Genomic DNA, 17,207 nt, shown 5'->3' with positions numbered 1-17,207 from the left:
GAAATTCAAGAAAAGAAAGGAAGGATATCCTTCTTGTAACTTGTAATCTCTTTCTTCCTATATTAGTTAAATAACTAAGTAAATAAGTTAAAAGGTCATCTTTTGGCTTTACAATTTTCATTATTCCTTATATCTATCCCTTTTTATTTACAAACAACGTATTTAAATTATGAGTAATGTTATTCTTACATGATTGTTTCATAGGATTTATTAAATAAAAATCATTAAATAGGTGGATCTCATTAATAATTTTCAATGATTGATATTTTTTCAACCAAGAAAATTATACTATCACCATGAAGCTGAGATGATACGGACTTTCAACCCTCATTTCATAGTTATCAGAGATTATCATCAAAAATCGATCCTCTCTGTGTGCTCTTATAAACAGGGAAACTATGCAATGACCAAGATAAACCAGAGACCCATTAATTATCAATATTGATTTTATCCCGTCACGTCTACTGAGAGTGACCCTCTGACCACTCACCGGCGGCCATGTTTGCAGCACTTATTGCTTACCTCAAGCTTTCCTCTCATCACTCATGGCGATGGCATTTAATGAGAGATAATGAGTGGCCTTGTTTCTCTCACCCAGCGACCAGGGAGATCCCAAACACACTCCAATAATTTAGGGCTGATCTTTCTTTGTAGGGCCCTAAAGATACGACCTGTTTATTCGATTTCATGTTTCTTATTCACTATTTACACTCTACATTAAAAAAAAAAAACAGGGACTTTCAGCTTAATTAATTGTGAAATGTGGGCTAATTCTCCCACTCACAATCTGAAGACTGCTAGATGTGTAGATTTTGAGACCACATGTTCTGCCACTGGGACCATGATTTTCTATAGAGTTTCTCCAGCTCTTTTCTTTTAGGATTGACTGTTTTGAGTGTTAGCTCGGGCGTGTTTGCTGCCAAACCACCGTTCAATGAAATCTTGAGTTTTTTTTTTTTTCATGATATTTTAATATATTACTATCAAAAATAAATTTTCAAAATAAAAAAATATTATTATAATATATTCAAATATTTTAAATCATAACAACTTTCAAGTTTAGTAAGAAACTTATGTGACTTGGAATTATCAGGCAAAGGCAATTACTTGTGGAGTAAAATAAATAAATAAAACATGTTTGTTACCTCTTCATCCTTTACTTGGAAGTTTAAAAAAGCAAATTTTTCATATGAACTATTCGAATTTTATAAACTTCAATAAACTTCATAATTATTAAAGATTTATATAATTATTAATTTTTAAATTTATAAAATTAGTTAAAATACATATAAGTTAATTAAAAAGAAAACATTTGCGCACAGTATGTTACAGTGGTTATGATTCTTCTTGGGCTTACAATCAATCATGGTCAAATTGTTTAGTTACCCAATCAGGTGAAACCACTTTTGAAGGTGAAAAGCATGAAAAAGTTGGGATTTAATTATTATTTTTTAATTTTAATTTTTAATTAATATTTTTTTTAGTATTTTTTTTATTAATTTAATATATTTGTAAATTAAAAATAATAATTTGAAAAAGAATAACTACACACAATTACATACTCTTAATAATTATCATCTTACCCGATATGAAACTGAGAAGGCATGCTATAAAAAGGGAGTAGGAGTAAAATCATACAGCGGATCAGATCAAGGTTGTCAATTCTGTTTCATTTCGTCTGAAATAGCCGAAACATTCCATACCAATTCAAAAAACGGAACAAAACAGAACAAATTTCATCTCATTTTAAATCTCGGTCCGTTCCGGATTTTTCAGCTAAATTCCGTCCGGAACGTTCCGGTTTCATTCCACATGTTCCGTTCCGCTCTTGAAAAGCCATTGAATCAAATTGAACCTTGTTCAATTTAATTAATTAAATCACCCAATTATAAAAAGGCTCTTTTTCATTACTATTTTCAATAACAATGATATTAATAAAAATATTGAAAATTATTATTACTATTTTCATTAACAATGATATTAATTTTTTAATATTAGATTTATCACTAATATATATGGTTTATATTCATGTTGTTTTTTTCATGTTTATACTTTGTAGGAATTTGAGCAAAACAAGGGATGCTTTAGATTCCATTAGCCTTGATAACATTGACCTAACTTTATATTTAAAATATTTGTGTTAAAATATTTTACTTTCATAATATTTTGATATTTTGTTTAAGTTGAATTACTTTAAGTTAAAGATCTATTTAATCTTGACTATTTAGAAATATTTTAAATTTTGAAATTATATTTGTTTGGCATTGTATTTGTATTGCATAATTTATAATTAATTTATTTTGAATTTGAATTATGTTTGTTGAATATATATATATATATATGAATAGTATAATCCCGAAACAACACGCCGAAACACTTCAAAACTAAAACATTCCATTTCAATTGAAAAAACAAAACACCTATCAAAATAGAATTTACAACCTTAAATCAGATATGTTGCCTGTTGGTAGTGTGTGCCACTCACTTTGAAATGGACGTCCCATGTGCCATACTTATGGAATATAAGCTCCAAAATGTTGGCCCCTTACATGTGCCGAACATGTCTTAATACATGATCGTTTGGTTGTTTGTCGGGAAAAGTAAAAATAAGTTGTCGTGTCTTCTTGAATTTGAAAACTTTTTATTTGTGTTCTTTCTTAAAAAAAATAATACTCCACAACAGATTTTATAATGTGACTTTTTAAATTCATAGCTATTTGTGGTTCGTCTCCTAGAATAATTTTTTAGATTTTTTTTTAAATTAAAAATTTATTAATTATCACACAATTCTGTTTTTGTTAATTGGTATGACTCTAGCAAGTTTGGAAGTGTGGTTGCGGTTGTTTTTTAAAGAACTTTTCGTGCTGAAATGCATCAAAATAATATTTTTTTTATTTTTAAAAAATTATTTTTAAGATCATTGCATTAAAATAATCCAAAACATACAAAAAAAAATTAATTTTTATATAAAAAAAATTTCGGGAACACAGTGTACGTTCTCATGTGTTTGGCATTATGTTTTGGAAGCGCTTTTGAAAAAATTTAAAGTTTTTTTTATTTTGTTTTAAATTAATATTTTTTTATGTTTTTAGATTATTTTGATATGCTGATATTAAAAATAACTTTTAAAAAATAAATAAATATTATTTTAATATATTTTAAAATAAAAAACAATAATGACTATATTTTCAGATAAACTCTAAGAATGAGATTCCCCACGCATGTGACACACAAAAGATGAGAAGTACAGGTCAAAAAATAATAATAATAGAACATGTGAATTGCTTTTGCCTCTATCAACATGTTCCAAATCCGATGAAACTACAGGTATTCCTTTCACCCGCCGGACTGCTGCCGGACCCCAGTCCTCAACCACTTTTCAATTTTATTTTATATTACCAAGGTGCTTATTTTTTATAATATTTTTTTAATTAAAAATATGTATAAATAATATTTTTTTTATTTTTAAAAATTTATTTTTAATATTATCACATGAAAACATTTTACACCGCAAAAAACATGGATGGCTTAATCGATGAACCTATGATTTGATCACATTTTTTTAATTAAACCTATGATTTTATCCATGAAAATTCATCTAGTTTCTTTGACTTCTTAATCGAGTGATTAGACAAAATGGTGGACAATATGCGCATGCTTGTTTTCTTGCACAAATGTTGCTAATCATATTATTAGTTATCCATCTAATCACATTTGGGGCGATATAATTATAATCTTAATGAGGACATCTGTGATTGATTTTGATCACAGTTTGGTATTCCGTTTGTAACTGCGTTTCATCAAATTTTAAATTTTTTTTTTTTTGCTAAAATTGAGTGCGGTTTGTATTTTTTGAATCGTTTTGATGTGCTGATGTCAAAAATAATTTTTAAAAAATAAAAAAACATCATTGGCATGTATTTCGACACGAAAAGCTATTTGAAAAACACCAGCAACCACACTGCGAAACACTCTAGCAGCACTGCGAAACACGCTAGCAGCGGTCCAACAATCTACTCTGTTCTGGTTGTACTCTCAAATATTTAAAAATTGAGGTTGAACAATAATAAAGTTTAAAACAACGTTAAATGTTCCCATGCCTGTGAGCATCTTGGCATTACGGGCACCACTTCTGCTCAATATAATATTTGATTCTCTGCTGCAATATCTAATACTTTATATGTAAATAGAAGAAAAACAAGGTTCCTCGGGAATGAATCAATACTTCAAGAAATTTTCGATAATCAAATGCAGCGGTGAATCTCAAAGCTCCTAGCAGACAGTAGATCACGGATACGTAGGTCAATCATGTGTTGTAAAGGAGCCCACTATACTCTTGTTTTAATAATGCCATCACCGACGGCAACTAAAAGGTTGTCAGCCCTCTCTCTACCGCCTCTTCACAGATAATCATTGATTAACATGCCGAGCAGGAGCCATTAGCTTTCTTAAGAATGGTAAGGGGATTCATTTCATGTTCGTTTTACATCGAAACGTTAGGATCCACTTAAGTTTCAACCGATCGTCGGAGCAGGGGCGGGGAAGGAAAGTCCAACTCTTACTGCTAGCGAAACCGGCCCTCTATGAGGGTCTATCCTCCAGCCTCAGCACAGGTCTTGGAGCTCAGTTTGTCCATATCACAAGACCTTTCATTGGTTGAACATGTGCTCGGGTTACAGAAAAGCACTATTACAGAAACCAATAACATACAAAAATAGAAAAATGTTTACAAAAATAGTGACACAGATGGGTGGGAGGACGGGTGGGATGGAGCGGGTGAGGGAGGGAGATGTTATTAGAAAAAACATGAACATATCTGCTATCAAACTGATTTAGTAAATGATAGAGCTTCTAGGGAACAAGTTGATGACGTTCAGCTCTTCCAATTGTGCACTCCCCTCAATCCAGTAATGCAGATAGTCAAAGGTAATAGCAAAATCAATGCTTAGTCGATTAGCACATTAGCATAACGACTTCAATGAACTGCTACTAAGTTTATTACCCTTATTAACTTTCAAAAAGAAGAAGAAAGATTGTAAGTTCATGAAATTAATTAACTTTCCTTTCTTACAATTATCCTGAAGTCATTTTTTCCCGTTCTAAACCACTAGAAAAATCTCCCAAAAATAAGTTTATGCAACAGTTTATCTAAAGAAGGGAAAAAACACACACGAAGTTATTCGGTGCCTAATAACAACGTTTAGATGATTTTCGGCTCTGGTCTAGCTTCCTTAATTATATACATCAGGACTATCAGCATTAAACATCAACCATGAATGATTCCAAGTTTGTGGGAGTCTATCCTAATCCTAGGATTCAACATTTGTTGCTGGCGTGCACTCAGATGGCGTGCCCAATACCATTCTTTTTTTCCATGGAATAGAGGTTTACAGAGAATAACACACAGGGGAATCCCCCTATTGTTCCCAAAAGTATCATTACCAAGTTTGAGAGAATAGGATGAAGCAACATGTATGAACACTACAGATCAGAGTTACCAGGATCATGCTAGCCCTGAAACCGTGATCCAGATCATGCTTCCGGATTCATGGTACATTTGCATTCCAGATCACCAAATGGGCAACCTGACTTTCCATCATTCTTTGTTTAAGGGCATGTGGGGAATCGTGATGGCAGATTCCTATGAATTCTTTTTCTTGCCTTTTGAACTACCACAACACTTGGTTTATTGCCTTGGGTGTTGAAAAGGAATCATAAATATGCCCAATGATTTTCCAGTGTCAGATTCAACTCTTAGAAACAACCCAGATAGGTGGTTCAAAGCATATCATGATCCATACTAACCTACCAACTACGCCTATCCCAACATACCACAAGTTAATGTAAATGCATACCACATACCTGAACTCGTACCATAACCCCAAACATAGGGTATTCTTGGTAACACTGGTACAGACAGAATAGAATTCCCTAAATTCATTAGAAGCAACAACGTTTTAGAAGAAACCTTGGCACCAGGCAACCACCTCCACCACTTCCTCTATTTCCAAGTAGCAGGTTTTGTTTGCTAATCAGATCATCTTAGAAGTAGATGAATGATTATCATGGGAAAAACTGGTACTGACAAAGTTCAAGCGGAATGCATAATTTGGATTGGCTAGCACAAAATTGGTTAGAAACTTGACATTTATTTTCCTATCAGAGAAAACCAGGTGCAGCTTGTTGGGATAGCATCATCAGGTAGACAAGAGCCATCTAGGGATATGGCTTAAGAGACACTTAGCTGCTATTGATCACCTTGAGAAACACTTTATCAGCTTTTAGATTTACAAATTTTATCTGATTGGAGGATGCTTAAGAAAACTAGGAGAAGTTGGTGCTGAACAACGCATTTCAAGAGAACAATTGTACGGTAGGATGGGGGTGGCTTAAGCAAGTTGCATCTAAACCTTCATTTTCTGCCTTTAAGATGGCCTTACATAGTCTCAGAGATCAAAAAGACAGCCCTGAACTAATAATTTGGAATTCCCAACCCCGTAACAGTTTTTGACAAATGGTACGAGACGTTCCGGGCATTCCGGCCGAAACGGAACGGAATTAACAACTCTGGTTTTTGTTTCTCCTTCCTCACTTGACAAAACGCCCTATGCACACCATAGGACCGGCAGTGATTATTACTAAAACTCAAGCAAATGTAGCACCAATGCCAGTTTAGATTCAGAATTATCAATAACTTACAAATAAGCCGACGAATGCACCAATCAATACCTCAAGATAAGGGCCAAAGCATTATCATGGGAATTTTGGGGCAAAAGCATAAAATTTGACGCATGTAATAATTATTGTAGCTCTTAATTAGTCAAAGTTCAAAAAACCTTTTATTTGCTAGAAATGAGAAATTGAGTCAACACAAAAACAACAAAATAGAGTCTTAAGATTCAAATCACAATCAATTGCAACTTAGAAATCGTAGTTCTTTCAAGTAAAACATACTTTCCCATTCTATTTCTTCCTTTTGTGTATTTCTCTGCGGGAAGAGAGAGTGCCATTCCCATAGAAATGCAAAAACTAAAAAGAAAGAGACAAATAGAACAAGCAATAGTGTCCTGCAAAACCGTTGGTATCTAAAAATACTCAGAAAGTTTTACCTTGAAGCTCTATCCGTTGGACAATCAAGTTCACAGCTGCATTAGCTGACGAAAATGCCCCATGAAAGCTTTCTTTATAGGAGATAGATTCCAAATTTCTAGCCATGTTCAACAAGATGACACCCAGGTCTGTTTGTTTCTCTAGCAAAGACTCGTAGTATGATTGAGCAGCAACCTTACTGATCTCAACATTGGTTTCCTCGGGGCAGTACTCATCATCCAACCATTTATGCAGGGTAACCTTGAGCCACTGCGATTCCTGCACAACATCAGATGTACATGATTCAAAACCCATTTACTATTCTTATTCTATCCCCGAAATTAAAAGAAAGAAAGTGGGTAACTACTTCCATTGCCTTGGAAGGGAGCAACCAATGAGTAGGGACCCTAAGGTCTTGAACAAGGGATTCTTCTTCTTCATCATCATCGCCATCTTCTTGACTGTTTTGTGGGGTTGAAAAAGAAGACTGGCATCTTGTTATAATAACATCAGTGGGCGGTCGAGAATTTGGGGTTGAATTAGACAAGATTGGATAGTGAGAAGAAGCAACTAGTGTGCGAATTGGGAGGAGGGGGTTGCCATTGTTGATAACCGAGAAAGGAATATTATTGTAATTATTATTGATGGTTACATTCTGACATTTTGGTGGAGTGGATAAGGATGGCATTAAGGAGAGCCTCATTGGTTTACCTTTCTTCTTCTTCGTCTTGTTTTTATCAGAAGAAGAAGAAGAAGGCGGGGCAACAAGGAAGGAAGGATTGGAGTTTCAGGGATGGCGGGAAAAGGGAACCGTGGATTCTGTCTGGATAAGGGATTGATTACTTTAACGCCTTCTGAACACATTTTTTTTTTTTTTTGGGGGGGGGGGGGGGGGGGGTGTGTGGGGGGCAATCGTCAAGATTATTTTCTTTTCAACTTTTTATCCCTCTTACTTTCTTGATATTTCACTGGCCGTATCAACTATCAATTGCCATTAGAAAAACCAGCACACTATTTCTTCCAACTGGTGGATAAATATCAGAGAGGTATCTTAATTACAAACTTCTTTGAGAAAGAAAAAAAAGAATGATTATGATTTTCCTCGATTTTTTTCAGAGAAGATCAATTATCTATGCGTGCATTTTCCTAAACTGAAATGGGCAGGCATGTGGTTATTGTGTGAAGCTCCTGGCAAGTTAGGGGTAAGATTTTTGTCAACTAACGCTGGCAAAATCTCAGGAAGCTAGTAGGAAAGGGCTCGATCAACCATTAACAAGTAATTCTAATGTGCACGGATTTGGTCGAGGAGACGTAGAAATAGTACTTGAAGATCCATTACGTGTCCAAGACCTTTTGTTCTTCCTGGCATCTGTTAAACTGATGTGCCTTCCGACGAGGAGGAATGAAAATGAAACAACTCAATATGTTCAAAAGGGATCCTTACCATATGTAGTGTTAGAATTCCCTCAAACAAGGCACTATCATCATACACTGGATATAAACCCTGTGCACTCACATGCAGTTAATCGGTGCATAACATTCTCACAGTAAGCATAGAGAGCTGTATCAACATCATTTCCAAGCATTACAGCAGCAGCAGCAGCAGAAACAAAGCCTTATCCCAAACTAGTCGGGTTTGGCCATACGGATCCTTTTCCAAGTATTCATTAAAAGAGAAAAGGAAAGAAAAAAACTAGTTTAGAGCATAGGTACTGCATTCAGATTTATTTGCATCAACATGATGCCACACACGTGTAATTCTTAAGGTATAGTTCATTCTCATCTCTTCACACACACAAATCTATGAATGGAAGCCCATGAACACAAGGCACAAAGTGACCTGGTAAACAGTTAACCTGAAGGCGATGGATTTGGTGATAGTGGATTCAGTTTGCCAATGTCTTCCTTAGGACTGATGAAAATCCTTCGGACTGTCAATTGGAATTCCCTGCATTTTAAATAGCAGTAATACCAAATTAATTCACAACTAACCATTACAAATTCAACAAAAAGCAATGCAAATGAAATGCTAGTTCATTTCTTCTTGTTGTTCTTCTTTTTTCTTTTTCTTTTTTTTTTTGGAAGACTACACAAGCTGTTTAGAGCATTTGATACTTACTGCCACGGGCAATCTTTGATCTGCATCATGTCCCCTTCATTGTCGGAGTACACTACATACCACCCACTGGTCTCATCAATCAAACTTCCTTGGAAATCAAACATCAGGTCAAGCTCACAAATGAGTTCATTGTACCCATCGAATTGTGTGAGATCAACAGATCTTCCAGGTACAGTTCCATATTTAAGCACCTAAAAGAGAGACTACTATGTCAAATTTTAAATAAGAAAACAATCATCAGGGCACATATAGGGTGTGCCAAAGCAATTTCAAGAAAGGATGATGTAAAGGCGACTTGATAGCCTTCCCCTACAAAAAAATGTTTTGCTAGCAGATGCTTTAATATGTGAAGCTCCTCTAAAAGTGCAACTTAAAAGTCTACTTCCTAAAACACACAAAAAAATAAAAAACAAACAACAGTTTACCTTTGTGCAACTCCGAATAGCAGCAGAGCAACAGTTCTTGCATTGTTTTTCTGAATTAACACCTGATGTACTCTTTGATGGCTCTGAAACACTTGACTGAGATGTTACGGGAACATAATTGTGACTTTCATTCACAACAGAAGTGGCAACTTGTGATGAAGGGAGCTCCGGTGAATTACTTACTAAATTGACACCAAAAAGCATATACCTGTGCGGTGCAGCAAGTGGAACTTCATTTGCATGCTTCAGTTCAGAACCTCTCCATTTCTGAGACCCAGAATTGTGAGATACATTTGGAACTGACAAGCTTCTGCTTCCAACAGCATTATCATGGACTCCATAAGAGTTAAATGTGGAGTGCCGGCTATTAGGAATACCCAACCTTGCTATGTTTCCACCAGGAAATGATACTGTATTGCTGGGACACGGATAAATTGGGCCACCCATCCAAAATTGCAATTGATTGTCTCGTCCAATTGGTGAGCGGTTCCAATCAGGATTTGGAGGAGAAGTCAAATGTGGTACTGGAGGCGGTTTAAAGGCACCGAATTGATTAGCACTTGTGTCCCTATCTTCTTGACCTTGCAAGACCTCCAAGAGGCTTTCATTTGCATGCTCATCTGAACCATGCAATAATCCTGATAGTAAAAAGAAATTTTGATCAGTCAGAGCATAAAATGAAGCAAACGCAAAATTTACTTCTAATTTTCTAAATTTAGGAGTAGTCATGAAGAGTTAAAGAAAGTGGAAAATTCCAAGGATAAATAAATACTGACCTTCCTTGACTGAGATAAGAAACCTAGGAAGTGATTTGTCTGCTATGCATTCCATCTTATGTAGGTGTAAACGAGAAGCATGCTTCTTTCTTATAGGTTCTATGGGCTCGATGTTCCAGGGAGAGACGCGTTCTTGATGCACGAATGGCTCTGAAGCAGCATCCCATTTTACCTGTAAGGGTTCGATGTTATTAAAATAGTATAACAAATGGAATCCATTCAAGAGGCTAAAAGGAGGGTTTAAATCATAGAAAAAAGCTTGTACCTTGAGAATTCTCCATTCTGAGTTGGGCCACCGAATGTGATCGACATCTTCAGTACCAACAACAGTGCCCTCAAATCTTTCAATCCTAAATGTAAAGTGACTGCATGTGGTTAACAGATGATAAAGGGAAGAACGTGGCTATATTATATGCCATAACTGTGTATTATTGTCATTTATTTGGTGTTATAGCATGTTAAACCACAGCAATAGTGGAAAGTTAAGCTGTTCTTCCAAATAATGACCACAGATTACAGACATAAATGCCTTCAACAGTTGGCTAACACAGGAATTCAAAATTTTTCAAATGTGTTAAGAGTGTAATATGTTCCAAAGGTTTGGCACCTCTGTTCTGCGCATTCTTCTCCTTCAAACAGCATTCTGAATCTTGTCCCAGCAGAGTAATCAATTTCAGCTGACTTCATGTATTGATCATATGGAATGATAAATTCAGCAGGACTTGTCCTGAAAAAGGCATAAAAAGTTCCTTGCTCAAAACTTGAAAACATAGAGAACCCATTACAATTGCTAGAGTCAATGACCTTTTTCCAAAGAACTTCAGAAGTCACCACATGACTATTACTCACCAAGGATGGAAGTAGATTGTAAACATGCTTCCAGTAGTAATGGCATGGGAAGCGCTGGAAAGTATGCCAAGTTGCATACTATGGGAAGATAAGATATTTGCTGATAAATTGTTCTCTAGTTTCATTGCTCGGCGGACCCCAACTCGAAGTTCTCCAGATTCACCTCTGAAAACAAATATTGTTATTCATCTGACAAATCAAGAGATATCAATAAAACTTGAACATGTAACAGATTACAATTATTCTAAAATTAATATTTGATACATAACAGGACGGACTTATAGGCTAGAGCCAGAAAAAAAATATCATGGTTAGTCACTAAAGACAATGCTTAGCAGATACATGAAAACACAAGTTATACAATGATAATTTAACATACTTCATGCAGTAAATGTCAAATCCTTTAATACACACAACACCAGAGAGAGAGGGAGGGAGTGGGGGAGAGAGAGAGATGACCGAAGGAAGATAAATGAATCCCCAGCAACGAGCCTTTTTGAAGACACAAATGTGCTCCAACCACTCGTAATTAAATGCCTCTTTGGTTGACCTACAATGATTCAGTCAAAAATAAAGAAGATTAAAAATAATTATTTTCCACAAAACATCAGAGATACATTTGATGGAACTTGTAATTCATTGCGGACTACTAAGGAATTGGAGTGAGCATGTTGTCATTTCATTTTGACAATGAAATACATTTTTCTTTTCTTTTCCTTCAGCATTATTAGATTCAGAACTACATTTTCCAAGTAGAGATAAAAACGCTTCATCTTTATCATTTATGAACATGATAATATGGACATACGATAAAAAAAGGCTATGCTTCATTTTTCACACACAATAAACGCACATGAATTATGAACATGCATATCCTTTAACACTATATTAAAGAATGGAAGTAGAGCTGAATTATTTCGGGCCTAGATATTTCGAGATCTCTAGTTAAGTGGGAGTTACCCCTATAGATATGTTTAAAGCACCATTCAAACCCGTGCAAGTCTTTGGCAAGAAGTTCCTGCACTGGGGGTTGCTGAGACTTGTCCTGCACCACCAACTATAAATTATGAATACAAAATCACCTTGTCCAAATAGTTCAACATAGGTTGACAAGGTTCAGTTATTCAATAAGGGAATTGATTCGTCATCTGCCTAATTCAAAGAAATTATCTAATTAAAATCATTGGGGTGAAAAATGAGTCAGAATGACAGCTCAACGGGCTCACAATGTTGTTATTGATTACCACAATTGGAGAAACCAATCCAACAAGGTGGCAACTCTCACAGTACAAAGTACAGTTGCTAAGTAAATCGCAAGGATACTAACCAGAGGAGGAAGGCACTGGTCAGCATGTCGCTTTGGAACAGAGAATCCACCATGTGTCTTTGTGTCAGATGGAGTAAGTTTCTTGGTGAAGGATCGTGCACAAGTTTTTCTATGCAAGGGAAGGGACTTTCCATCTTTGTTTGAGCTTAGTTCATCTTCCTGAAGGGAAACAACGCATAAACATGGGTTGATAGATGAGGTAAATAACAAAAACATTAATAAATAAAATTTAAGAGAAAGATTCGGGTCATCTCCGTGGAATTTTAAGGGACAATTTTATCTTCTGACGACTAGAGTCCTGTATATTAATTGATAAGAAAGATCTAGATATATATAGATATACCCTCATCGAAAACATGAAATGAGTTCATTAATTTATAAACATAAAATATTGCAGATTAAATAACAATATCAGCAGCTAGCTAACCTCTGCTACTGGAAGCAAAGTTATGCGGGCAAACACCTCATCAGTTCCAGCTTCAGCCTGCAAGATCACGACAAAACACTAAGAACACGAGAAAACTTTTTAACTTCACACAATACAACAAATTTTTAGCCTATCTATGATGAGTCTTGACCATATAACCATATAAATCGTTCCAAATGGATAAAACAAACAAGCAATGCCATGAAAATGGAATACCTTAAGCTCAACATGGACAACCTTGCAGAGGATCTTGTAAGGTAAATCGTAGATGGGCATTTCCATCTTACCTTCTTCATTCATGCGCGCTGCAACCTGTAGCAGATTTCGGAACACAAAAATATAAACTCAAATGCTATGAGCAAACAAATTTAACAATTAGTTTTCTAAACTTTGTTTCTGGGTATTCACAAACGAATTCAGCACCTTCTTGTAATGCATCATATAAACATTTTGGGAATCCAGTAAAAACAATCCTGTCTTGTTTCTTATAAATTCACACTCGATGACGAAACAATTCAAGGCAATAATTCTCGTATGAAACAAAATGGAATAGAATCTTGTTTCTTCAACCATTGTAATGTGCAAAAGATTAGGTGATGGTTAAATTCAAGAAAGAAATTAAAGCAATGTTATTAAACGGTGGAAAGTAGAACCTGTTCCATGTGACCCTGAGGGAAGTAGAAAACCTTGTCACCAGCTCGCGGTACATAAACAAGAGGACCAGCACATGCATGCCACAGTTCTGTGTATAGATCATCTTTATTTTCTGAGACATCATGAATGTACAAATTAAAATAAATCAACAACGAAATTGAATTCGCGTATCCCAAAATATATAGAAAAAAAGACAGAAAAACATAAAACGTTCATGAACATAAAAGATAAATCAAGCTCTCTCTGTCTACAGAAAAAAGACCATCTAAATATGTCATCCTGTAATTAAAAAGAAGCGTAGAAAAGGAAATAATTTAAAAAAAAAGACCTTGGGGGTTGCGAGGAGGCAAGCCATTGTTGAAACATTTAGTGGTCTTGAGTACTCCAACCTCATGACTTCTTGACGTCTTTGCTTCGCCAGCGACACTCCTCTTCTTACCCATCTCTCTCTTTCTCCTTTTTCTCCAAAAACAAGATTGATGCAAGTAAAAATGAGAAAGAGAAAAAAAGCCCTGTCCTCGCCCCTGCTTTTGACTGACTGACTGACAACGCAGTTTAGTAGTAGAAGACAAAAACAAAGTTTGCAGTCAGGTGTCCCGTGTCCACCTATGCAATGAATATTGCGATGCTCTTCTTAAAAATTTTGATCCGTTTCTTCCACCACCGCCACGCCCTCGGTACGTAACAAGCTTTGGTCTGTTCAAAATGTTATGTAACGTTTTTGAAATTGAAGTGCTATGGGGGAGGGAGGAATATCAGATGGGGATGCTGGTTGGTTGCACTACTGTTTCTACAATAACCAGCTAAAACTGCTCTCTCTTCTTTCTTCTCTCTTTCTTTGTGAATGTGTGTGAGTGTGTTTCTCTGGACAACAGAGAAGAGAGTGGTGGTATAGTGCTATTTCTATTTCATCATGCTCTTGAATATTGAGGCTAAAGCCATATGGGGTCAGTGTTTTTCTCATTTGTTTTCTGTGTTGGCGATTTTTGCTACTTTGCTGGCCGATTTCTTCGATGCGTGATTTGATTGCCCACGTGCACCTTTCCCTTGCTTTTTTCCTTCTCTGCCATGGCAATCTCCGTCCTCTCTCATTCATATTTTCCTCCTTTTCTAGTCTTTGTCAGCTGCCACCGTGTCTCGCCCCATGTCTTTTATGGCAACTTCCGTCTGCTCCCTATCCACTTCATGTCATTCACTTTTGTGCTCACTTCAATTCTTTCTTTCTTTCTTTTTTGGACATCCAAATTCGATATTGTTTGAATTTGTTTTATAGACCATGTTTCATGAAAATTTTAATTAAAGTTTTTTAACAAAAAAGTATTAATATAGTTAAAATAAATTGTTTGTTAATAAAAAATTGATATCAAATAACTTTAAATTAATATGTTTTATGAAATTTAAAATTTTATCTCATATAAAATAGTAAAAAATTGAATGATTATAAATAAACTTAAACAAAATAGCGTGAATTTAAATTTTAGGCTCAATATAAACTCAAGGGCAAGGGCATGTCTATAGTTAATTCTAGTAGTTATTATAATCAATTCTTCATCATTTTTTGCTTCAAAAATTAGTATAAATATGGATGGAGTGGGAGATGTTATGTACACTATTGATGCACCTCTCTGGCCTTCCTCTTTTATGTTTTGCTTTTATTTTCTTCCCTTCTAAAGCTTAGGTTCCTACCCTTGTAGAGAGTTTTTTTAGTATACATTCATTTATTTCGTTGATTTTTAAAATAAATATATATTTTAAAAGTATAGTTGTTAGAATCCTGAGAGGCTTATTGATATCATTATTTTACACTAAAAATAACTAACAATAAAGTTTTAGGGATAGAGGATCTATCATTGACAACAACAACTTGTTATTTTTTATGCTTCCGAGTTTCATTAACAATCAAGTACCACAAATTTTTTTTGTTTTAGTTTATATGTATAGGATAATATGAGATCATTTCTTGTTTTTTTTAGAAGCTAAATTTTTCTTTATAAATTTTTGGTTATTTTTTATAAAAAGATCTAAATGTCTTCGACTCAGGAAATGGTTGTTCCAACCAATATTGCTGTGACAACTACTACTTTGATAGGGAGGATTCTACTATCATCTACTTTGATGCATGATAAAAAAAACCTGAAAAGTTTGTTGATTTGAACTTTAAAAGTTGACAACAAAAAATATTGTTCTATTTAACCACCTTGAACTTTACAAAGTTCTTGAACAACTTTGCAGAGCTTGGGATCTTGTCCTTATAGAGAGCTTTTAAGTATACATTCAATTTGTTTGTTGACTTTTTAAAGTAAATGAATATTTTAAATATATAATTTTTGAAATCATGAGAGTCTTGGTGACATCATTTATTTACATAAAAAGAAAAAAAATAAAATTTTAAATACAAATAATCTATCATTTATAGTAACTTATTATTTTTTGTGCTTTCAAGTTTCACCAACAAGCACCACAACTTTTGTGGTTTTATATATATATATATATATATATATATATATATATATATATATATATGCACGATAGTATGTATGCTATGTTTCTAATTTAAATATAATATCTATTTACATGACTAGAATGCATGCTAAGTTTTATGTATATAAGTTTGCAAGTTTCACTTATTTCCAAACTTCTGCATAATATATATAGAGCCCGTTTGAAAACATGGGTCAACCCGTGTTTCTAAAAAATTCAATTTTTTTAGCTAAAAATTAATTTTTTTATATGTTTTGAATAGTTTTAATGTGCTGATTTTAAAAATAATTTTTAAAAAATAAAAAAATATATCATCTTAATATATTTTGGCATGAAAAGCATTTTGAAAAGCAACCGCAACCACACTCCAAACAGACCCAATCCTTTGTTTAAATTTAGCTTAGAAACAACAATTTCAACTTTAACAATCTATAACATTTCTTATGTCCATCAAGAAAAATCCAGAGCAAGAAAGTTAGACAGACACCTCCTCTGTCTTAAGTTTTGTGTTGACTCACTCTCATGTTCATGTAGTAGTTTCAAGAGAAAAATTGAATACCATGTGTAACATAAAGAGATATTTGAGTCGTGCCTACGAGCATCTCCAAGGCAAGATTCTATTTTGAAATGTCAAAATGTTAATATAGCATTTTGAATAATATAAACATGTCTTTTTTTTCCAATTAAAAAAAAATCGTCTAAAGAGTCATTTGAATTCGAGAGGGAGAAGAAAGTGCTTTACTTTTCTTTGAAGAGTTTTTTTTTTTTTTTTTTTTACATGGCTGTATTTAATTCATATTTTTTTTTTAATGGCCTTGCTTTGCTGGTCTTGGCTTTCTCGAGGAACATGGAGGAGTTGCTTTCATGGAAGAAAGGAGATATTTTAACTATTCTCTTACCGTTCCCGTTGGAGCTACTAATTGAGATGAAGGATAGTTTTTTTTTTTTTTTTTTGGCTTTGACTTCTGTTTACCTGCTTCATAAAAAGGACAGTTTCTATAAAATATCTGTATTTTTTTTAATAAAAAAATCATTTAAACTACCCTTACCCTAATTAAAT

General features: G+C 34.3%; 2 protein-coding genes across 3 annotated transcripts; both read right to left on the bottom strand.

The window, feature by feature from the left end:
• Nucleotides 1-6,885: 6,885 nt before the first annotated feature.
• LOC7491328 (uncharacterized) lies at nucleotides 6,886-7,961 on the bottom strand. Of its 2 annotated transcripts, none has more exons than XM_024584717.2 (2): nucleotides 7,466-7,961; nucleotides 6,886-7,368 (listed from the first exon to the last, which is right to left on the bottom strand). In XM_024584717.2, the coding sequence occupies exons 1-2, from the start codon at nucleotides 7,790-7,792 to the stop codon at nucleotides 7,096-7,098; spliced, it is 600 nt and encodes a 199-aa protein (XP_024440485.1). In that variant the 5' UTR covers nucleotides 7,793-7,961; the 3' UTR covers nucleotides 6,886-7,095. The 2 variants fall into 2 exon arrangements, with proteins under 2 accessions (XP_024440485.1, XP_002320369.1); XM_002320333.4 differs by having other exon boundaries at nucleotides 7,457-7,960.
• A 19-nt stretch (nucleotides 7,962-7,980) lies between these two features.
• On the bottom strand, nucleotides 7,981-14,751 carry LOC7457969 (auxin response factor 2B). The gene is made up of 14 exons (XM_024585001.2): nucleotides 13,995-14,751; nucleotides 13,666-13,778; nucleotides 13,229-13,324; nucleotides 13,013-13,069; nucleotides 12,586-12,744; nucleotides 12,219-12,303; nucleotides 11,718-11,808; nucleotides 11,259-11,423; nucleotides 11,017-11,136; nucleotides 10,675-10,759; nucleotides 10,410-10,581; nucleotides 9,634-10,271; nucleotides 9,209-9,399; nucleotides 7,981-9,037 (listed from the first exon to the last, which is right to left on the bottom strand). Exons 1-14 carry the CDS (start codon nucleotides 14,107-14,109, stop codon nucleotides 8,941-8,943), a joined length of 2,184 nt encoding a protein of 727 aa, XP_024440769.1. The 5' UTR covers nucleotides 14,110-14,751; the 3' UTR covers nucleotides 7,981-8,940.
• Nucleotides 14,752-17,207: the final 2,456 nt, after the last annotated feature.

Source organism: Populus trichocarpa, chromosome 14 (genome assembly GCF_000002775.5).
Source record: "Populus trichocarpa isolate Nisqually-1 chromosome 14, P.trichocarpa_v4.1, whole genome shotgun sequence".
Taxonomy (NCBI): Eukaryota; Viridiplantae; Streptophyta; class Magnoliopsida; order Malpighiales; family Salicaceae; genus Populus; species Populus trichocarpa.
Note: the sequence above shows the minus strand (reverse complement) of the source record. Positions and strands in the feature narration are given on the sequence as shown.